This window comes from Mixophyes fleayi, chromosome 5, assembly GCF_038048845.1.
Source record: "Mixophyes fleayi isolate aMixFle1 chromosome 5, aMixFle1.hap1, whole genome shotgun sequence".
Taxonomy (NCBI): Eukaryota; Metazoa; Chordata; class Amphibia; order Anura; family Limnodynastidae; genus Mixophyes; species Mixophyes fleayi.
Genome location: NC_134406.1, coordinates 6,002,167 through 6,027,236, shown reverse-complemented (window position 1 = coordinate 6,027,236; position 25,070 = coordinate 6,002,167). Strand labels below are relative to the sequence as shown.

The 25,070-nt window shown below is 39.5% G+C and overlaps 1 protein-coding gene across 7 annotated transcripts in view; it reads left to right on the top strand.

The window, feature by feature from the left end:
- Positions 1-25,070, top strand: part of ADGRB1 (adhesion G protein-coupled receptor B1) — a 411,983-nt gene that overhangs the window by 315,256 nt on the left and 71,657 nt on the right. For all 7 annotated transcript variants that reach the window (XM_075211647.1, XM_075211646.1, XM_075211644.1 and 4 more), the window contains 2 exons: positions 2,992-3,118; positions 24,526-24,629. In XM_075211647.1, coding sequence (XP_075067748.1) covers positions 2,992-3,118; positions 24,526-24,629 — 231 coding nt within the window. The remainder of the gene's footprint in view (positions 1-2,991; positions 3,119-24,525; positions 24,630-25,070) is intronic.

Here is a 25,070-nt window from a genome sequence, read left to right as displayed (position 1 = left end):
GTTTTTGGAGTGTGAGAATTAACGGAGCACCCGGAGGAAACCCACGCAAACACGGGGAGAACATACAAACTCCACACAGATAAGGCCATGGTCAGGAATCAAACACATGACCCCAGTGCTGTGAGGGAGAAGTGCTAACCACTGAGCCACCGTACTGCCACCAATGTAGAAAAACTGCAACGTGATGTCATAGCACTGACGGATTTCTGAGTTGTTTTAATGCGATTAACGCACCGTTGTTATAACGGACAGAAACAACAGCTCAAACATTGTTGACATTTCTGTCATAACTGCTTTATTACCAGAATACCACAGGGAATTTGTGTAGTAATCTGCAGTTTGGTGATAGATTTCTTGAGTTATGCTATAATTTACTAAGGAGTCTGTGCAGTGGTTTATGTAAAGGACTTTTACAACCTCCCTGGTGTTGTGACTGCTGGGTGGTCAACAAGTCACACTACTCCCAGTCCTAACATTGGACGTCAGAGCCAGAACCAGTTTCTGCTTTGCAGTGTAGTGGGCTGATCACTGGTTATGACTTGCTGGTGCACCAGAAGATACCCGCCATCGACCTGATAATGGTCCAATCTGTTTAAATTAGATTATAATGGGGCATTGCTGTTGCTTGGGCCACAAATGTTGCAATATTGGACCCGTTACCTGCTGTAATATTGAAGTGTGCGATGAACATTACACCTGCCCATTGTGGGAGGGGCCAACTAAAGTCAACCAAAAAAATTACAAGTCACCTGCGAAAGCCACATTCCTATTTGCTCTCCTACATAATGGCATTGTCGATTATTGGGGGGGGGGAGGGGGGGGGGTTAATGGAATTTTTAAATCATCAATTGGTTCTATCAACCATGTAATAGACATTTCTAAATTAGAGTATTACTTGACAGAAGAATTCTAGATATGTCTAACAGGATGCTGACAAGAGGAGTTTAAGGCATTAGTGGTCCCATGGCAAATATCACGTTACTGTAACTCAAGACTAGAATGTATCTAGTTTTCTAAAAACTTGTCCGCTGGTAGAATTAGACTTTGTAAGGAATATTTTATTTTGGTTTCTGGTTAGGCTCGGGATAGTTTTAAGGTTACATCTTGATAAACATTTGGGCTTATTTTAGGGCTATATAAGGACAAGTACATGGCTCTTGGACCTTATATACCCCAAAGTATTTGTTGGTGACTGTAATGCTTATGACAAAAGTACTGTACAATTTCATTGTGTTTGTCAACTGTTTGAAGGAATTCCAATATATATATATATATATATACTGTATGTGTATATATATATATATATATATATATATATATATATATATATATATATATATATATATATATACATATATATATATAGTGCATACTAGATAGAGCAATTGGTCTATATCTGCTGACAGAATTGTGTTTTTGTGTAAAATGTAACAATATGTTTGCAAATGACATTTTGAAGGTTCCGGAGTTCAATACTCTATATTGTTAAACGATGATCAAATAGAACAAATATTCATTTATTGGGATTATTTGGATTTGAATAGAAATGTTTCAAAATATAAGTAATAATATTATATATTTATGTATATTTGAACCTGCACCCTGGGTGTAGGGATAATAAGTCTGCCTGAATCTAGACACAAAGTTCATTTGTTTTATCTCTTTTTGGACTTTAGTAGAAACGATGCATGGGATCAGCATACATCTGAACACATTGCTATACACTCTTAGGTCATACGGATTTGTTTTTTAATTGCTTAATTAAGAACCCCAGTTTAAGGAGGGTGTAAGTACACATGTTAAGGACCCATTAGAATTAAACTTCTTATTTACAAAATAGCAATTACACAGACCATGGAAAGTAGGGCATCCGCTGTAAGTATAAAGCTTTGTGTCTGGCGTCCAAAGGGTTAAGGAGTGGGGGGGTTGTTGTATACAAAGCACAGCTTGACTTACCCTATTTAGCTACTGTATACTACACATCCAGACACAGACTGGCAACATTTGTAAATATTTATTCCTTATGAAATGACTTTTTTTTTTCCTTTTGAAAGTAGAATTTCATCACTAAAATAGCATAAAATGCAGTAGAGGAACAAATTAGGCAATTAATACTAAAAATTGTATTACGTAACTCACTGATGGCCTTTTCTACTAATGCTTTCCTATTTAATACCAAAGTCTTTAAAAGTGAAAGCTCTGGAAGTATTTGCAAGTGGGGTTAGGTTAAATATATGGAATTTACAACGTTACATTGTCCCACAAAGCACAGAGGTGATGTGACATGACGGTTTCATATTCATACTGAGGTTTTTTTCTTAATGACAAAGTAAAATGTGATTTCATGTTTACTGAATGTCAGTAAATATAGTGATGGCTGTCAGCCCTGTACCAATCCCGTCTCCCCATCCCCCACACCTCAAACTTCTGTGTGAGCTCCTCTCGCTCTCTCCCTCTCTGCTCCGACTGTCAATTGCAGCTCCCCCCTTCCTTCCATCTCTGCTCCAGCCGCCCTCCCTGCACATGCAGCCGCGTCCAGACAACACCATTCAGCCCGATCTGATCGATTTGCATGCGTCCATTTCCCCCACCCCCATCAAATCTGCAAACCCTTTCACAGCTAGCATTATCCCCATTAGATTTCATTCATTTTACCCCCCTACCACCAGCTCCTTTCACTTCAATGTAATCCCCTGTAGCCCCCCCTTGTCTCCCCTCCTCTCTCCAATATCCCCACCGTGTGTGTGTGTTTTATATACTTCAACGTGATCCAACCCCCAATAGCATCTATAACAATCTGGTATGTCATCTCTTTGGTATATTTAAACTAATATCTGTGTTTTTTTTGCCTATGCATCCTCTGTAGATCTAAATATAGCTGCAGATTATGTTGATTTGGTCCCTCACAGCTGATTCCACCCCCATCCCTTTATTTATCATTGTTGGTGGTACATCTCTTCCCGTTTTTTTTTCTTTCTCTTCCCCTTATAGATCCTCTAATCTCGGTGCCTGGTCTTTCAAAGGCTGTCGTACAGTCCCCGTGGATTCATTTCATACTAAATGCTCCTGTGATCGCTTATCCAGCTTCGCCATTTTAGCCCAGCTCAGTACAGACATGGTAAGTGCCTCTAAACATGTATCTGTAGCGTTCATTTACAGTAAGCTCTCTTCTCTTTCCATGTTTAACCTTGCAACGGGGTCAGACCCTTTAGACTCGTTGATGCTGCATCCCCCGCACTGCGAGAGGCTGCTCCAGCCTGGAAAGAGTTAACAGCCCTGTCCTTAGAACGTTCGTTACTACAGTGATACATTGTATCCCTCGAATTCCTGTTTGTCATAACATTGTCTCTATATGCCCTAGATATGTTATAGTCATTATAATATTGAGACTAAAGCAAGTGTAACCAGACAGCAGCTGATGTGAGGCTGCTTAGCAATTTGCCCACCGACAGCAGGTTAAAGGTTGTGTGTATTTGTCTGGGTGCCGGATCTTTAGCCAAAATAAATAAATAAAAAAATGTGTGTGCTGAAAACTTAAATATTAAAAAAAAAAGAAAGAAATTACTAAACGCTTCTAGTGTGACACCCATCTTCCCCGCCTCCCTCTTTCCTTTTCAAGAGATTCTCTTAGTGTGGAAACAAGATTGATTTGTTGCTGGTACAGCATTGACCTGTAATCTGATTTTTTTTTGTTGTCTCCTGTGTTTGCCTTAAATATATATTTTAAGATTACATTCTATTATGACATCTGTTTGAAACGTTTATTGTACACCACATGCTTTTGTGTAGTTATTTCTTCATGTCTACATTGTTATAGACATCAAAAGCATTCACAAATGATCAATAAAAAAAATGAATTTTTTTTTTAAAATGCCTAAGTTGAACATTGTTACCAAAGATGCAGCTCTCATCAAATCCCCTTCCCGCCCCTCCAGACAGAAAATTAAATTCTGTTGGAAAGTCAGATTTTTATCACTAAAACTGGGTTGATGGGTATGAGATGGCCCAGTTTGGAACCCACAAAAAAAGGTGACATGGATTGTGTTTGCGGATCAGCACCAGATGCGTGAAATGATGTTGTGAACCCAGTGCTCTGTTTATTTAGCTTGTTTTATGGTGCTGCTAGCAGCGGGCCAATGCCAGTGTAAATATTTCATCTGGAGTCTCCTTATTATGCATGAGATGTCCACTTGCAATGTGGAAGCCATTTCCCCTTTGCCAGCCAGGATTCTCGGCCGAAAATAAATACTTTGGTTTTGTGCATGCAGATTCTGGAGGGTCAGTCAAGTGTATGTAACGACAAGGGGGGCGCCTGGGTCCCCAGCATTCGCAGCGTCACAGTTTAATGCATCTCTAACAGAGAGATTTGGTGCATTGGTTTAGTGATTGACACTGTCTCGGTAAATACACCTCTAATGCACAAAGAGAAACTCTTTTAAAATGAAGGTTGGCTATTATTAGACTCACTAATTCGGTTGGTCCCCCGTTGCCATGGAAACAACATCTGCACTTCAGTTTAAAGATACAGAGCACTTATCTGCTTGGAGTGGGCCTCTTAAAGCCAGTAAACATTTCATAGGTACCTATAGCATTCAGTAGGTTGATCTGTGTTTTTTAACTTTGGAGAATGCTGACTGTCCATGTTTTAACACACCCTGTAAGAATAAATTAAGATATATATATATATATATATATATATATATATATATATATATATATATATATATATACATACACAGTTATCAAAGTGGACATTTAGAAGTGGTGGTATGAAAAATGTAATGGGACTGTAAGTGGCTGGAATGTATTGGTGTAATAATGAAGGCAGTAGGAGAAGTGGCGGTATGACGTATGACATACCACCATATACCCCCCACTTCCACCACTGTATATATATCTATATATATCTATATAGCTATATATATATATATATATATATATATATATATATATATATATATATATATTTATTTAAAGCAGACTTACCTGCATACCGATGCTGTAGATCTCCGATCACAGCAGAATACTGACCGCAAGTCATTCCGACTACTGAGGTGTCCGTCACTAGACTTTCACGTCAGTGGGACCTCTATCAATTTTAATTTAAAGCGGTAATGTCCAGACGCTGCAGGTTGTGTTTAAACACCTAACCCAACATTGCCGCTTTAAATTAAAAGTGATAGAGGTCGCAATGACGTCAAAGTCTAGTGACGGACACCTGACTAGTCGGAATAACTTGCGGTCAGTATCCTGCTACGATCGGAGATCTACAGCGTCGTTATGCAGGTAAGTCTACTTATATTTCAACAGTTTCTTCACAGCTTAGAAATTTAAGTGTAGGACTCCTCGGTGTCGGAATGATGATAATCGTGAAAACAATTACCACCGATAAATGCGCTCAGGTATCTATGCAGTATGTGCATATTTGTGAATCAGTCTTTTGTAGTCAATGACGGATCTGAATGCTCTTAGAGTTTTCAAGTTTTCGAAATTCATTTTATTTATTAGGGGAATAAAGGTTCTAACTGAACTGTAGCTTCCTCTTAAATCAACATTGTGACATACAGAAGCACCATCACTGTGTGTATACATCCCATACCACTACAAGCCTATAGAACCTGTATATTATCTATCAATCTATCTATTAATCCACCAAGTTATAATTTTTTCTGTTTTATTTTACGATGACTTTGATCATATACCAATTGATTTTATTAAAGTAACACTGTTTGGTTTTAAGTTTAGCACTCTCTTTTCCTTTTTTGTTCTGCATATTATCTAATCCATTAGCTGCTCCCTGATAATTGTTGGTATTACATATTACATCATTATATAAATACTAATCGTCGCTATTTCTAAAATTGGACAACAAATCTGTCATGTGCATGTACTGGACAGGAATATGGAAACATGTTAGAAAGTGGAGGACACAAATCATATTGAAAGCACAGGCTTCCACACAGGAGTAGCTCCTGTGGTAATTGAGTAAATAACATCCCAGTATGCTTAGGGTCACGTATAAGAATTCTGGACTCCCCTTGGCTGACTATAATCATGGCTGACATTGCTGCGATAGGAGACCTCTGTGGCTTTGACGATTGATGGGATGTGTTTGGCTGGAGCTTCGATGACCGAGACAGCTCAAACTGCTAATGTTTCATGATCAACAATGTCCAAGGTGATGTCAGCATGGAGCTCCGAAGGAAAAACATCGTCGGCAAAGGACAGCAGTGAGTGGAAGCCTAATATCCAGGACCGTGATATCAGGACATATATTCAAAGTATAAAGCAAAACAGACAACAGGAGACCGATTCACTGCACAATCTCAACCTGTGGACCAAGCAACCAGTTTAACGATCAGCGGTTTAATGAGGATTCCACAGAGCAGGCTGTCATGTAAGGCTACAAGGATATCAGGAAGGTCTTCCAGGATGGCCCCATTTACAGAGCACATGTGGTTGCCCAATGGATTGATGAGCTTGGCTCTGATTTTATCCATGGGTCATGGTCTTCTCAGCCACCAGTCTGACCACAATTGAGCATTCACTGGATATTCGGGAGGAGTCAGATAAATGATGGTGGTATAATGGGTTTCTTGTTGAAGAATGGCTTCATCCTACACAATTCCAGACATCGATATCAGTGACGTGGTACATACCGGCCATACTTGGACAGAGGCTGCATTAAGTGACTTTATATTGGTGTTTCCTTTTGTTGTCTACTACTTGTACATGAAAGAGTAGGCAAAGATTTCTTTCTCAACTTTTCCCAGAATGCTACACGTAGGAATCTTTGTAGTGTACTCTGTAACTATTGTTTATGTAGAATTAAGTATAGGGGCTGATTTAATTGCTAGAATACCGTAGTACCAGTGTGCTCAGCCAGACATCACTGCGATGTCGAGCTACTCACACAGGTACTACGGTACCCTAACATCGCAGATATAGCTGCGTGGCAGGAAACATCTGGGATGTTGCTTAGCAGCGGCCCTTCCGAAAGCGCTTTCTGCGGCACATCGCGGACAATTGAATTGATCCCATTAAATCCATGGAAGCAGCGCCCCTAATGGTCAATTATCATTCAAAAAAATTTGAATATTTGCTTGATTTTACCAAATAATTGCTTTGTGAAAAAGCCTATCTGGGGCATAGCTGCGTTCATGTGTTATCAGGAAATAGTGTTCTACAAAATACAGTTATAAAATAATATTTTTCTTCCCTTTAAGTTCTAATCATGTGTGCGCTGTAGGCGGGTTGTCATCATTCAAGGCTGGGATGTTGTACTGATATATTGGTAGATCACGTTAATCTCTGTGAATGTTCTGCTGAACTGTATATCATCACATTGCTCATTTGGTTAAACATATCTAGTTTAGGCCTAGTAGACCAAAGCGGTTTAAGCATTTAACACATGTCCGCAAAGTCCAAAAAATCGCCCTGTACGCACAAAGCTTCCGTCAAGTGATCACTTCGCTTTTCGCCAAGTTCGCTGCCATCTACAGTATTCAGGTTATAGCATACTTGGTGCAATCTAATTGCATTCTAAGATGTCACTCATTAAGAATATAGCAGTACTAGTAAGTTAATTGGCCTCAGACAGAATTAACACTAAGAAAGGCCTGGCTACCCTGCGGTTCTCTAGGTGTTGTAAAACTATATGCCCCAGCATGCTTTGCTAGCAAATAGCCAGCAGATAGCTGAAAGAGCATGCTGGGACTTGTAGTTACACAACACCTGGAGAGCTACAGGTCGGCCAGGCGTGCCATAGTGTGTGTGGTAGAGAATTTAGATTGTAAGCTCTTCTGTGGCTGAGGCTCATGTGAATGATTAAATATTGTCTGTAAATCACAGAGTAATATGTAGGCGCTATATACAGTAAATAACGGTTTGTATTAATCGTACACTATGCTGTGGTAAACCTTGAGACACGTTAGTGGATTTGCTTCTCTGGTAATGTGAGCATAATGTGCTATTGTCTCTGTACAGTTTTGTAGATGTCTGGCATTTGTAAGCCCCCTTAATACTGTATAACAGGACATATGAATACTTTTCCTCTTCCTCCGCAGCTTTATGGAATTGTTTGACTGATCGTAGTAAACTTTATTTTGTTTGCAATAGATCACTTTTATCAGAAATGTGGCGTATGGTTCTTTAAATATGTTCTAATAGGAAAGTTTTGAGTGAATTTAAAAACAGCTGCCCTAAATGTGGAGAGTAAATGTGCAAATGTCACCCCTATCCTAGTTCTGATTGTTTGCTAGATACACACTTTAAAGCCCCCGGGTGAACTGGCACACGCTACCGTGATATGGTCATGCCGCTGCCCAACACCTGCTGCTGTTACGCATGGCATTGAAGGGGCATCTGTTAGCAGGGCACATCTTCCAACTGTCTGGGTATTGGGATATTTAGGAGGTATATTTTTTTTTACAAAATTACAGCTTTGATATTGAATCTAAAACTTCAGCCTTAAAGGAGGTAAGGCTCTCAAACAGGGCTGCTCCTATCCCCGAATTGAAGCTCAGTCACCAGTGAAGAGATCAGATGAAGATATTCCTTTGCTCCCGTCAGTCACAATCTAGGTTGAGTTAAGGGGTGGGCCAGACAGGCAGTTATAAGGGACACTGGTCTAGAAGGGGCAACAAAACATCACTGATTTTTTTTTCTCACAATCCCACCCACTTGTCTCCCCGTCATAAATCTTTATGGTTCTATTAGATTTTTACTTTCTCTGTATGCCACATTTAAATACTTGCAATTGTTATAAACCTATGAAGTGATATAAAGTATATTTTAAAACAATAGGTTAATAGCATTAAGTTTCCAGCCTCTATGAGGTTGAGTGCAGTTCTTTAACAATAAAAAAGGTATAAATGGATGCTTTGTTTTGTTCTGTAACAAATCCTTAATGTGTTTGATTCATTTATCAATCCTTAAAGGAAGGGCTTTGTACTTGGAAGATAAAAGCTGATGAAGAGATGGTTCCCCTAATTTTTGGGAGCATATATTTTGAAGTAAACTTTGTAACTCGTTATGTTTCTGACTCTGTTAGTAAATGTTAGTGATTAACGCTCTCAAGTTTTGTGTGAATTATGGACAATTCAGACAGTTAGTGGCGCTATATAAATAAATAGATGATGATGATGACAGTTTTATGTGCGGTAAATGAAGTTGTTAGGTTACCTAACGGATGACAATAATGTAGGAGGTATACAATATATCTTTTTTAGTCCTTATAGAAAATCAGTTTGATCTACCTCCAATATAGAAGTGTTGAACAACTATTTTAGAAATATCAGTACTCCGTCTACTAGGGCACCAATTTACAACCTTTCCTGGGGGGGGGTCAGAATTTTTAGATCCGTGCTCTGATCTTTGTAAGTGCAGGAGGAAGTGCACAGTGATTTGTCTATGTGTCGCTATGCTCTTCCTCCTGCACACAATGTTTAAGGAAAGAATTGACAGCAAGGTATGTAGGTACCGGAGGATGGGGCATTGTTAGAAACAGTCTCAGTGGTTACCTCGGGTAGTACAAGATGCTTGAACAGCCTTTGTCTATGTGTACACAAAGCAGGTTGTATAACACACATTATTACATTGTTCCTGCTCCTTATGTATAACCTTGTTGTGACTTGGTTGCATTAAACTAATCTCCTCATAGATGCCTCTCGCTCCTGGGTTAGATGCCTTCTGGGAAAATCTATGGCAAAGCATTGTATCTGCTGCTAATTGCAATCTCTTGCTCATTGACATTCATGAGAAATGTAAATAGTGTTTCTAGTTTGTGCAGAGAACGCTGTGTATCCCCCACAGGCCCCGCGGTCCCCCCCTGAAGAGGCCGCATTTCATTTTAATGAAACCTGTGGACAGTTTGCCAGGATGGGCCTTTAGGGATAATATTTCACTGCAATAATATTTCATGCCGCATATTGCTACAGGAAGAATCCCCCTCTTTCTGCATAGCGCTTCCGTTATTATAGCCACTTAATTTTGTTTGTTTGCATGTTCATTAGCGATTCCCCCAGGTGGTATTAATCACCTTATATAACCTAGTCCCTGTCATTCCTCGGCTACCTCACTGCACAACCGGCCAAGCTGTGTTCGGTCCCTCCCTCTGCAGAAGAGAAGAGATATAATGAGAAGTGAGCAGGATAGCTGCGTACATCTCTACGTATCATCAATCAGCCCCAGCAGGGATCTCTGCCTCTTACTTTGTCTAATGATGTGAGAAGGAGTGAATAGCACAGCTTTTTTTTCTGATTACTTCTAGGGACTAACGGAACAAAACTTGGCCAAAACAAACAGCTGATATTATATAGCGTCCTTGTCCTGGCTCATTCCCTGCACCGCAAGGAGGAATCAGTTCAGAAAATCTGAAATATGTTGTGTTGACTTAAGGCTGGATTCATACTATCGTTCTAGGATCCTCTAGGTTGTCAGCTGTCAGGAGCAGGGCCCACCTTTCCTCGTGTTCTCCTTCGACCATTACACCTTCTGCCCCGTCCTCTGTTCCTCTCGGCCCGTTTGCCCAGCACTGTTTCTTAAGCCCATGCTGCTGGGCACAGGCCTACTTCAGTGGGCATTACTTACGTATTATGCTCACTGTCTAGTCTTCAGCTTGATCTGTAATACTATGTTCTCTACCTGTTAGTTCATAAATGAATGGTCTTTGTTGGACTATGTATAACGTAATGATGTTTTTTGTCGTAGTTGTCTGTGTGTTGTGTAAATGTCTACTCCCTTCACACACCCCCATGTGCGATGCTGCGGACCATTTGTTTCACCTTTATAAATAGAAGATATTAAATAATAATTATACTACTTAGACACAGGCTCATGTTTTGATGTTCAGTGAACACTGCTTTAAGGGAGGTAAAAATAGGGATCATGTATTCCCTGGCGTTCTTTTAGCAAACACTTGATTGCCTTTGAGATCTGCCTGCCTATTCCATTTCTGGCCCTATAGGTATTAGCTAAAAGCACTTTGGGTATTACCATATTTTTCCTATGTAGGGATCCATGATCCCTACTTGGGATGAGCAAAACTTCTGTGTAGACTTTTGGGAAATCAATCTACATTGATAGGCTGTCCATCTTCCAAACTAATTCCCTTGGCACAGATTATACAACTCGTATGTAAGTTTATACTCTGAAAATTTCTCTTTTTTATTTTTATCTGTTTTGGTGTATGTTATGTAAGTTATGTTATTTATTTTATTCCCAATTGTTAAGCGCTACGGAATTTGCTGGCGCTATATAAATAAATGTTGTTGATGATGATGATGGTTCGAATCATGGGACAGTTTGTGACACAGCACCTGGTGGTAGCAGTACTGCGAACACGATTATACCAACCCCACTTACAGCGAAAGTAAAATTCTGAATCTTGTAATTCTGAGCTGGAGTCAATTCCGACTTGCTGAAAAACTGACTGAGAAGAATTAATAGCATAAATGTAGCAGCCGCGATTGAAGGTGACGTGAATCTCACTGACGCTATGTTCTAATGCCGGAATTTTTCTCAGTCAGTTTGTCAGCAAGTCGGAATTGACTCCAGCTTGGAATTACAACATTCTAAATTTTACTGTTGCAGTAATTGCTATTGGTATTATTGTGTTTGCAAGCTCCTACCCCACCCACAGCACCAATAGTTACATGGTTCAACTCACAAATCTTTTGCCAATAGTTTAAGCTAAAATATTATGCAAAAAAAAGTTTTAAGTATACAATTAGTTTACAATGCTCTTGTTCAGTTTGTTGTTTTTGACTTTCTTTTCTCTATAGAACTTGATGTTCAAAAATTGTATTTTGAAAAACATTTTTATTCTCCAATCCAAAACTCCGAAACGTTATTTCAACCCGACCTTTAGAAACCCATCCTCTGGTCACAGAACACTGACAGGTGTAGAAACTCGAAATTTGCCCAAACATTTTGTTTAACTGTAATCCCTATTAATCTTTTATTCAGCTGCGTTTAAGTCATATATCAGTGATCTGCATAAAGGCACTCAACCTTTGACCTTGTCTCTGTATGTGATGATAGAATTCATTGTAAACTTATAATATCGTTATAATCTACAGTGATCGGCGCCCCCAGACCGATCAATAATGCTGCTGAGGACTTTGAAGGGCCCCTTGGATGCCCGAGGCCCCTGGGCTATAGCCCAGTTAGCCCTAGGGTTAATCCGGCCCTGAGGATATATCATCCCATATTGCAGTAAAATTATCACTGTTTTTCCATTGGTAAAAGCTAAACATTTAAAAATCACAAGGAGTACAGAACATACAGTGTGGCCCGGGGCAAAACGATCTTTTAATTAATTGTCAGAATTTCCTTCGTCAGACCAGTAAAGAGCACACTGGTTATGGGTAGGGGGTGGGGTGGAAGCTGGCGCCTTGATGCTGCCTTGCAACTTTTTAATTCCATGAATATGTTAAAAACATGAAGTCAGCATTCATTTCTATCAATAATCTGGGCACATGTCTGTTATTTTAGAACATTAGGGAGTAAATGTATCAAGCTGAGAGTTTACCGGCGGGTTTGAAAAGTGGAGATGTTGCCTATAGCAACCAATCAGATTCTAGCTGTCATTTTGTAGAATGTACTAAATAAATGATAGCTAGAATCTGATTGGTTTTTCAAAACTCTCAGCTTGATACATTTACCCCGTAATGTGATATTACAATGCATGACACTAACCTGTGTTTATGGTAGAGTTCCTATTGAACAAAATAAAAGAGAAATATCTGGTTGAAAAACTATTACATGGTGAATACATGGAAACGTTCTACAATTTTTCATGATAATATCACCATAGGGGGGCACTAGTCTGTTGCTGGTTTTGTATTAGCATTTTACTTTTGAAGCAAACCATAAAATAGTCTGCAGCTCTAATATGTTGTTGGATTTATACAGGGAAAAACAATATTTTTCCTTTTTATTAAAACATGTCACAAGTTCAAATTGCACTTTGCATCCCCCTGGCTTAGGGTAACTATTGGTTATTTTTGGGAATCTAAAGGGTATCTCCATACAAAATTTACATTTTAGTATTTAGTGTTTCTGGAGCAACTATTTAAAAAAGAGTAGGGCCCTTCTGGGATTCAGTCCATAGTTTCCTAAATACCCTTTTTGAAGCTCCTATCCCGAAAGATCCCTGGATATTTCTTTTATGTTACCCTCCCCAAGACCTGGACAAATTCTCCAAGAAATTAACTGCCCACATCCTGACAGCAGCCAAATCACTCATAGCCCTTAATTGGAAAAAGACCTCACCTCCATCCCTCTTGGCTCTCAAGAAGCAGATTTGGCACGTGGCCGCTATGGAGGAGATTACGTACTACCTCCACGATAGAGGCCACGTCTTCAGTCAAGTCTGGGCTCCATGGCTAGCCGTGGAACACACCTTCCCCCCTCAACGCTCCACGTCCTCCGACCTGACCCATGTGCGATGACCCTAACTCTTCCCGACACATATCTCCCCCTCTGCTATAGGCTCAACACACCCTAGTTATCCTCTAAATACTTACAGTGCTTATCTTTGTGGTCCTACCCCCCTCACCCCTCCCCCACAATTCATTTTGTTCCTACACCCATTTTATATTACTCTTTAAAAATGTAAAAACCGGTCATTTTTGTCTAAAGGTTTCCTAATATGCGATACACCACAATAACTGTTGTGATTTTACTGTGCATGCTACACAGTGTTATCGTTTTGCTGTCTGTATTTTCTTGATTGACCACTGAAAATAAAAAATTATAAAAAAAAAAAAAAAAAAAGAGTAGGGCACTGTCCCACAGAGCCCCAGTCCTAGAGGTGGGGGATGCAAGTATTTACTTTTTTCTACATAGCTTCCCCCTCCCCCCCAACACACTACATAGTGAAATATAAATCTTGAATGGAGATATCCCTTAATAAAGTACCTTAAAATTTCTTCTGAGCAACCATAGGTTGGCGATGCCTCTGGTATATTTCTGGACCTGCAATAAAATACTGTCACAATTGATATTCATTTCCTGAGTGAGGAATGCAGGAGAGCCAAATGCTTTAAGAATAAAAAAATGGTTCAACAAATTAATTAAATGGATTTTTCAGTTTAGTTCCCTTTAAAATAGTGAACCTTTGGCAGACATTTTAATACACTTTTTGACACTTCCTGTGGAATTCCATTCCAGGTTTTTCAATTGTGTCCTTGCTATTTACTATATTGTTATTTTGTTGTTTCTCGAATGCTATCTGGGACAGATCCACTGGGACTTTGTCTCTATAACAGCTATCTGACCATATTGTGTCCTGAGCTCAAAAAATTCTTTCTAATGCAGCGAAATTGCAAATGTAAAGTTCTAAATGTGATGTGATGTGTTTGATTACAAGGGGCAGTAACTTTTGGTATTTTAAAGCCTTCAGTATTGCGTGCGCTCCCCTGGGACTCTGCTCTGTAAAGGGAACAACAACATTGCTGGAAAATAAGAAAATAAATCCAGCTTATGTTATGAAGCGAATAATAATAACATTGGAAAAGAGAGAATGCTGCTTGGAATTAAGGCTCCTGTTGTCACTGTAATCACTATACTTTATACTTCTTAATTCCAGCAAGGTTTGGGCTTAATTCAAACACCTTTTTGTTACATTGCCGAGAATGACCGAGAGGCTCCATGTATAGGGCAGCACGGTGGCTCAGTGGTTAGCACTTCTGCCTCACAGCCCTGGGGTCATGAGTTTGATTACCGAACAGATCAGGTTCTCCCCGTGTTTGCATAGGTTTCTCTCGGTACTTCGGTTTCCTCCCACACTCCAAAAGCAGGTAATTTAGCTGCTGACAAAACTAATCATAGTGTGTGTGTTTATCGGTTTTTAATCTTTAAAATGGATCTGTAACCTACACACAGGAGGCAGCCATTGTTGGTGTAATTCTGTTACTGTTCTCGGGCCAGTCCGAGCATTACGGCAGCCAAAAGGAAGGTGGCATCGCCACAAATGGGCATTGTTTGGAGAATTTGGATTTGGATGGGGTATGTGTCCTAATTTTACACTGGAGAATGTTGGTAGATGTGTTTTCATCTGAGCAATTGTGCATTACACTGGGGCAGCACGGTGGCTCAGTGGTTAGCACTTCTGCCTCACAGCACTGGGGTAATGAGTTCAATTCCTGACCATGGCCTTAGCTGTGAGGAGTTTGTATGTTCTCCCCGTGTTTGCGTGGGTTTCCTCCAGGTGCTCCAGTTTACTCCCACACTCCAAAAACATACCAGTAGGTTAGTTGGCTGCTATCAAATTGACCATAGTCTGTCTCTGTCTGTCTGTGTATGTGTGTATGTTAGGGAATTTAGACTGTAAGCTCCAATGGGGCAGGGACTGATGTGAATGAGTTCTCTGTGCAGCGCTGCGGAATTAGTGGCGCTATATAAATAAATGATGATGATGATGATTACACTGACAAAATTATTACTTCACTAGGAACTGGTGGCATTATTGAGCCCATGTTCTTTGATTGAGCTCACAAATTGTCTGTCTCCCCTCATTGTAGGTGAGAGAGCAGAAGAAAGGAACACGAGTAAAGGAGAAGTTGTAAATAAATATGGCACATAATAAAATAATTACCGTTATTTATGTAACGCATGACTTGCGCACATGACAGCGTTTCTATATTGCTCCCTTTCATGTTCATGGTCGATCTCAACACTTGATGGGTGCGGTCATTTGGGTTTTGAAGGTGGGACTCAAACTTCATGTCTTGCGCAAGTGGAAATGTTGATATAGTTATGTGGCTTGAACCATATTTGCAGCCACATCTCTGGTCAACGTTTTTGGCACAGTTGAATGTTTTGTGGACCTGTACAATATCTTCTGAGATAAATGTAAATGTACCAACTTCGTATAATTTGAATATTTTGAATAGAATGTTTAAAGAACTCAAATAACTTTCCTTTTCAAATTACATGTAATAATGTCAAAGACGAAATATAAAATATGACCTGGACAGTTTTACAGGCACCTTCCTTTGGTTGCACACCAGTGACGGCCTCCGATGGTTCTTGTAGCCATCTATAAGCTTCTTGCACCTGTCTGCTGGTAGTTTCTCCCACTTTTCCATTGCAGTTGTTGAAGCTCTGGAATGTTTGAAGGATTACGTTCCCCAATGGCAGATTTCAGCTCTCGCCAAAGATTTTCAGTTGGATCGAGTGCAGGACTCTTTGTTGGCCAGTGAAAAATGGTGCATTTCTTTTCCTTTTCAACCAGTTTTTTTGGGCTTTTGGATATGTGTTTTGGGTCTTTATCATGCTGGAGGACCCATGTTCTTTAACCCAGACTTCGTTTTCTTACACTAGGTAGCACATTTCCTTCCAAAATGCCTTTGTGATCCTCTGATTTCATGACTCCTTCAATACGGCCAAGCCTCCAGTACCAGAGGCAGAAAAGCTTCCCCCATTATGGATCCTATATTATGTTTAACCATAAGTAAGAAGTTCTCCATAAAAGATTCATTTTGTCGCCTATAAACAAATCGCTGGTCTGCATTACCAAATGGTTTTGTGTGTCCACAGAACATTTGCCCAGAAGGATTGTGGTTTGGCAAAGAACAGTCGTTCCTCTTTATGTCCTTATTTCAGCCCATAACGCCCTTCTTGGGTTAGTGTGCGACGTATGAGACGGGTTGAATCCATCACTACAGATTCTTCCCCGTCAACCTTCAGCTTTTTGGATGTTTTACCACAGTTCATACCAACCTTCGAAGACTTCTCTTGATTTCCCTCTTAGGGAGGTTCTTCACAGTTCCATGAGTAGCAAACGTCTTAATAACATTGTGCACTGTTGAGACAGGGGTGCCAAGGTCTTTGGAGATGGTCTTTTACCTTTTAGACGTCTTGTGTTTGGTAATGATAGCACTTCTGATGCTTTCTTACAGCTCTCTTGTCTTCACCATTGTAACAAAGTAACTGAGTATAAAAAGTGGCCTTTTAGAACATTAAAGTGGTAATTTATTGGTTAATTCAAGTCATGTGAGCAGTAACAATTTATCACAGGTTACTATAATTACTATACCAAACACAAGTGTCTATAGACCAGAGCTGCCTCACTACATTCTTATTTTCAGGAGATTTTCTACATGATGTACTTAAAATTCAGGGGTGCCAGTAACGTTGACACCTGTACAGTATAACTGCCCTAGTCTTGCAGCATTTAGAAAGCTACCCTCCCTCATCTTCTCTAGTCCACCCATCATTCCAAACTTGCTGACTCCGCATGTTGATCAGCAGATTTTCGTGCGGTAAAAGATAAGCGCATAGTCTGAAAACACACTGTCAACTGCGTTCTTGTGATGGGACTTGTAGCTTAACCACAGACTCTGGTTATCCGTGTATGCTGTGACTTGTAGTCCCACCGATTGCCTACCGCTGCTCTACAGATTACACATCTTGTCACTTCCTAAATACATCACCGTTTATTCCCTATCTTTGTGTCTCGCTTGCTCCCCCCCATAGACACTACACACAACTCCGCTCCTAGGGGCTTCTGAAACTGAGTGGCTTTTAGTGTGTCTGCCGCAGCGAAGCAAAGCCTCGGATCGACTGAAATATAATTGTTTTCCCCCTGCGTTGAGCAGAGTAGATATACGATAAATCCTTTTTTTCCCCTCCGTGTGGTACACTGAAAGCCCAGGGAAGTTTTGGAGAATCGATAGGAATTCAATAAGGTGGTTTTAGACAGAGTGCTCCATGGAGATGTATCAGGGGAAGACTATTTGTTTCCGCCTGCCTTTTATTATAGGTTATTACGTTGTGTCTTTTGTGTGGCCTGTGAAACCACAATGTCAAATGATAGATTTATAACATCACAAAGCGAAAAAAAAAAAGGTTTAACCCTGTAGAAGCCAGTGGACAATTCACTGCACAAAGGGGATAGAAAAGGGTTATACTTTTAGAAAACGTATGCGTTAAATTATATGTAATTTGTGTGAGAAGACACTTTCTATTCTCAGCCGGAACGGAGTGCTAACGGGACAGGATATTTTTAAGCACCATGGTTCCAATTTTTCAGTGTGACTCTTTAAATATAAATCATTTAAGGCATGTTTGTGGCTCGAACAACTAGCCTTTTAGAAGAAGTAAAGAAAAAGTCCTGGGGCCTGATTCATTAAGGATCTTAAGTTAAGAAACTTCTTATTTCAGTCTCCTGGACAAAACCATGTTACAATGCAAGGGGTGCAAATTAGTATTCTGTTTTGCACATAAGTTAAATACTGACTGTTTTTTCATGTAGCACACAAATATCAACTTTAAATGTCAGTGTACAAATAAGCTATCATGTATTTGTGTGCTACATGAAAAAACAGTCAGTATTTAACTTATGTGCAAAACAGAATACTAATTTGCACCCCTTGCATTGTAACATGGTTTTGTCCAGGAGACTTAAACAAGAAGTTTCTTAAGTTAAGATCCTTAATGAATCAGGCCCCTGATTAATAAAGGGAGTGGTCCGGAAGAGGTAGCACATTCGGCGTGTTACATTTCCTATATAAAGTGTTGTCTCTACTGTGAGAAAAATCAGAAAAAACCCCCAGAAAAATGTGTTGCAGAAAAGCCTACTTTATGCGTATGTTGAGTTCCAGCTACATCCAACTCCAAAACCGCAGTATATTGGTCGTAAGTCAGACATACAGGTGATTAATACTTATACTAAACGGTATGGACGCAGCTTGACCGTCTTAGTGTAACTACTATAGAAGAATTTCTCGGAGACACACAGTGGATTTGTACACACAGTGGTGTCACATCAATGAGAGAACATTATATTGACATTTTATTTTGGCATATATCCTGCTGGAACATGGTGGCAGATCCCATGAATCCTGTAGCGTAGCAGCTGTAGCTGCAGACACTTCTAAAAGAAAAGAATTGTTGACTATTTCAAGAACCAAAGGCAGCGTGAATTTGTTGCTGGGAAATCATGTAAAAAAAAATCTAGTGGACAAAAGTGATAGGTCAGGGTGGATCAGTGGATATTTGATATTATATTCCACACTAAACTAATTCATCATTTAGCGCATAGTTAGTGAAATGGATAAAGATTTTACTAAAGGGCAGAGGACAGAGTGTTGTAGACAATGGTGTAAGCTCAGTGGAAAGGACGCTGACCAGTTGAGTACCTAAGTAATCAGTGCTGAGTCCTGGTTTGTTTAATGCATTCATTTGTGATAATAGCAAGGGGGGTATCACAGATACAAAGATGTGTAACATCATGGACAGCGCGGTGGCTCAGTGGTTAGCACTGCTGCCTCACAGAACTGGGGTCATAAGTTCAAATCCCAAAATGGCCTTATCTGTGTTTGTGTGGGTTTCCTTGGGGTGCTCCGGTTTCCTCCCACACTCCAAAAACATACTAATAGAGTAATTGGCTGCTATCCAAAAATTGTCCCTAGTCTCTTCCTGTGTGTATATATTAGGGAATTTAGATTGTAAGCTCCAATGGGGCAGGGACTGATGTGAGTGAGTTCTCTGTACAGCGCTGCGGAATTAGTGGCGCTATATAAATAGATGATGATGACTGTGTATGTATTTTTAAATTGAATACATCAAACTGTAAAATATTTCATGTGAGACACAACAATCTGCAAGCAAGATGCAGAAAAACTTAGTGATGTGACGAGGATGGGACCTCAGAGATGTAATGTCAGGTGATATAGTAACATAGTTTATGAGGGTGTAAGAAGACACCAGTCCATCAAGTTCAACCTATTTTCGATCTCTTGCGATCCCTATTTTATATTTGAAATTGATCCAGGTGAAGCAACCACCAATCTGTTTCAATCAGGTAAAATCCAACCTGACCCAATATTGCAGACCTATTTCTCCCTGGATCCACTACTGTCCTTCATTTTAATTAACTGTTGTAACCTCGGATATCCTTTTTTGCTAAAAAAAATTGTCTAACCCTTTCTTAAGCATATCTATTGAATCTGCCATCACAACCTTCCCTGGCAGTGAATTCCATATCTTGACTGCCCTTACTGTAAAGAACCCCTTCCTCTCCTCTAACCTTAGGGGGTGATCACGTGCCCTGTGTACAGTCCTCGGGGTAAAAAGTTCCCATTAAAGTTCTCTGTGAAGGTCAACAAGCAGGGGACTATTTACAGGCCCCTAAACCATGAGGAAACGGCTTTTCCTGCATGGTTTAGGCATTTTTACATAAAAATATTAATTTAAAAAAGGCCTAACGTAGGAGATATCTCCTACATTCAGCAAATTACAGCATTAACCATAGTCCCCATAATACTTAATGGGGACTGCGGTCTGGGCATTTTTTATCAAGTTCCAAAAAGCATAGCTTTTCAGATCTTGTCCTTGATGGTATTAGCCAGAGGATCCTATGGGGAGAGCATTGTCTTCAGATCCCTCCCCGCAGCCGTCCTGCTCTCCCCTCCGGTCACTGAGTGGCTTTGCGCAGCTATGACCTTAGATTACACATAGTAACCGGAGTTAAAAGGTAAGTAATGTCATCGTCAGGACAACCTCCTATCTGACTCTCTGTCCCAGGATGATATTTAGTAAATTAATTTTAAACATCATCTGTATCGTTGTGATGACATATGATAATTAATGGGGAAAAACCCCATTAATTAATAAATAATTAATAAATAGGCCCCTCAGTGACTACAGGAGGAAGTGCACAGTGATAGATACATTTACCCTCTTATAACATATCATGGCCTATTACATAATTAACAGGGTGTTAATGCAGTAATTCGCCTAATGCAGGAGATATATCCTGCTACTATGCTGGTAGAATCATGGGGCACTATACTTGTAGAATCACGGGGTACTATGCTAGAATAATCATAAGTCACTATGCTGGTATAATCATGGGGCACTATGTTGTATAATCATGGGGCACTATGCTGGTATAATCATGGGGTACTATGCTAGAATAATCATAAGGCACTATGCTGACAGAATCATGGGGCACTGGTAGAATCACACGGCACAATGCTGGTATAATCATGTAGCACTATGATGGTATAATCATGGGGCACAATGGTTTCCAGACATGTGGAATGTTGGGTAATTCGCCAATGATCTCCGCGTCTTGGACTATAAGGGTTGAGAACTAATGTTCTACAGCAGATTTGTCTTATTGTCACCATGATATAAATAAAAACATAAAAAAAAACTTTTGATATTTGCATAAAATGGACACAGCCGCCTCAGAAGTAGGATAATGTGCAGAGTTCTTAATTAAATGGAGAGAAACAGCAAATGATTTCCCCAAAACAGATGTCCAATCAACTCGAAGCTTGAAAGCCAAAAAACAGCTTTGGAGATTTACAGGCGTTCCTCGTTCCCAGCTCATCCTCTTATGGGATTAATACCACACTGAAGCTTTAGAAATAAGATGTTACATATAATAAATAAACTTCCAAGTAAACTGTGATCTGAAAGTCACCCTTCAGTTTTAGTGAAAATTAACATGTGTGGGATAAGACACAGACCCCAAATCATGGTTACTAAAGATCAATCACAGAATACACTTTGTGATAAGACAAATGTACATCTTCTCCAGCTGTCTGATGGCGGACGGATAGACCTACGAAGAGGATCTTCTGTCTTTGTAGAAGAGAATCAGAACACTGCCGGAGATAGATCTACGATCATAAATATAGAAAAATAGAGTTAGCTGCTCTGTTTTAAGCTGGGTAGAACTCTACTATGTAATAACGTAAGGTTCAGTGTTCTCTGCCTTCTAGAACATTAATGTTACATTGATAGCATCTTATTGGCCGGCGTAGACTAATGCCGTATAGAGGACAGAAGGATGAAGTTCAACTTAGTGACTACAAATTATTAAAGCAGAGTTATCGCTCAACAATATTTTAAATTCTTTGCAAAAAGGAACATAATCAAACATGTTTGTGCATTTTATTAGGAGAGAGATAATTAGAGAGATAATCATAATAACATAATAATAATATCTGAAAACAAAAGAAAATAGTCCGGTGCTCTGAAACAAACAATATACAGATCACTACGTGTCAACATATATATAAGTAGGAGAGTTTTGTGCACAATACAGCTATATTGGGATTAAGCTCATCTGCCAACGTCAAGGCATCTCCGCTAGGTGAGTCCCTAGCAAGTAAAACAAATATATATTCAGAGTGCCACAATTAAAACCTTCCCTGAGCATGCAACAATGATAACATCCCTTTTAATTATGTGTATATTCAAATTTTTTTATTATTCAGATTTAACGAACCGCACTCTCCATAGTAAAGTTCCAAAATGGGGTCCTTGTAACCCAACTTAGATCATTGATTATGGTCTCCCAGCCAAGCAAAACATTGCATAAAAAGATCTTTCTTTTTAGCTTTTCTACGGAGAGTGTAAGTCGTTATTTTTGAACATTGCTGCACCCACTTTGAGGAATTCAATGACCACCCCAAAAATTGTATTGGAAGCGGTGATCTAGAACCTTTACTTATATGATAGAGGTGGATGTCCTCTCATTTCCAGCAGATGCAATGTCCAAAAGAGATATTGTTATGTCTATCTACTTGTGAGTTGAAGGCCCTGAGTCATTAAAGAGAGCAAAGGATAAAAAAGGAGTAAATTTGCACCTTGGTAAAACCATGTTGAATTGGAGGGAGAGGTAAATTTAAAACGTGGGGACAGATTAATAGTTGGGGTAGGACATGTCCTAGATCAACTTTAAATTTCAGTGTACAAATAAAGCTATCAAGTATTTGTGTCCTACATGAAAAAGTAGCCAGTATTTAACTTACTTGCAAAATAATTAAGTAATTTGCACCCCTTGCATTGTATGGTTTGTCCAGGAGCAAACTTACTCCTTTTTTTGCTTTGCTCTCCGTAATCACTCAGGCCCCAAGTGTTCAGCATACATATAGGGCCTGATTCATTAAGGAAAGTAAGGCAAAGGAAAGAGTGAGTTTTCTCCTGGACAAACCATGTTACAATGCAAGGGGTGCAAATTAGTTTATTATTTTGCACATAAGATAAATACTGTCTTATTTTTCATGTAGCACACACATACTTGATAGCTTAATTTTTACACTGAAATGTAAAGTTGATCTAGGACATGGCCTATTCAAATAAAAATCTGTCCTCACATTTTAAATTTTCCTCCCCCTCCAATGCAACATGGTTTTGCCCAGGTGCAAAGTTACTCCTTAGTTTTGCTTTACTTTTCTTAATGGATCAGGCCCATAGAGTTTTCCCCTCTTTCCTGCTCACTATAATATATGAAATATATATGTGAAAGTGTAACTCCCAACAGACATCCGGATATACTGTATTCCCTACCATTGATGGATGATGTATTGTAGGCTCTCTGGGCTGGCAGATCTGTTCCTGGTTTTGATTCTGATTAATATTTTATAACGATGCAGATCTAATAATCCTGCCTTTATCCAAACTCCACTATTCGGCACAATGTTTCCCTGTCATTCCCTGCTCCTGTATCTGTTATCCTCTTTTCCATATAAACCTTTGTTGCTAATATGAAATTGTAAACAATATATTTTTCCTGGAAGTAATCCTTAGAGAAATGAATCTGTAACGCGTAGTCAGTGCCCATGTAGGTTATTTGCAGAGAATGTGTGAATTTGCATCTGGTTTTTTTGAGAAATGTTTGTCTTATAAAACATTACCTGCTGTTCGCACTTGTTTTTCCCCACGCATCATAATTTGTAATGCAGAGAAGCTTGTAACAGGAACACAAGTACAATATCATGCCACAATTTTATATCTCAACTACATGACAAATAAAACGCAGCTGCTAGTTAAGCTTCCACCTCCCTCGTATCGCTGAAAATAATGATTAAACATTTTTAGTACAAGATGCTACATTACAATGATTATCTATTAAGAGGCAATTACCTAGGAGGTGCGAAGCTTTATACTATCCCTTCCTGATAGATGTAAGTACGTCCCAGATAAAACTCAACCCTTAACCACGTCACAGACAAGTATTATAATTTACAATAATATATAGATGTAGCTAACTTGAAATTGACGTTTAGTGAATCACATGCCATTCACTTCAAACTAGAGCTATTGCTGCAGCAGAAGAACAGCTCGGAAAGAAGATCTTCAACATATTATCTATTAACAGTTTTCGAACAGTTGTTTGTTCACAGGTGCAGGAAAAATAACATAGACTGCTATGCATGAGCTGTTTTGCTGCTGGCCTTAAACGCTGCAGCAGCAAATATGCACATCTAATTTCTGGCCAGCCTATTAAAGCGATGACACGCTCAGGCAAGGTAGTACAAAAGTAGAAGGTAAATCCTGTTTCCATGTCACAACATAGGGATTCTGCAGCTCGTTGACAGTGATAACGCAATATGATATGATATGATAGGGAAACAGCGTTTCCCACTTACTTTCAGGAAACGCTGACTGAACATATCCTTGCCTACAATGCCATGATTTCCTTGTCCAGGGTGCAATCATCTCAGGACTAGCCCCTTCTGATTCCCAGTCCTAAACATGTCACTTATTCTGTTTCAGAATATGGAGAAGGTTCTTGTCCCATCAGTCACTTTGATCGTCGGTTGTGGTGTCTCCTCACTCACTCTCCTACTTCTGATAATCATCTATGTATCCGTATGGAGGTGAGTAGACCTTTCTCATCATTAATGTAACATGAGATTTTATTCAATAAGCCAAAAAGATGACATGATAAATTGACATATTTCACATGACGGTGATATGTACTGATGTCTGGAATCTAACCGCTGGTCAGCAAACATTACCTAGAATGTTAGGAGAAATTAAGTGCAGATGATACAGTACCACTTATGCCCAGCAGGTGGAGTCGTGAGGGCTCCCCCACTCCACCTGCTGGACATAAGTGGTACTGCATTATCTGCACTTTTATTGCCTACTTAGTGGCTTGTATCATATTGTATGTATGTAATGTACAATTTTATGGTCTGTGATACTGAATTGTTTAAATGCACATTGTTTTCAGTGGCAGATTATAGTAATGAGGTGCTGGGTTTAGGGATGTACACGGTTGGGTAGACATTTCCTGTATAAACTTAGCGGTGGTT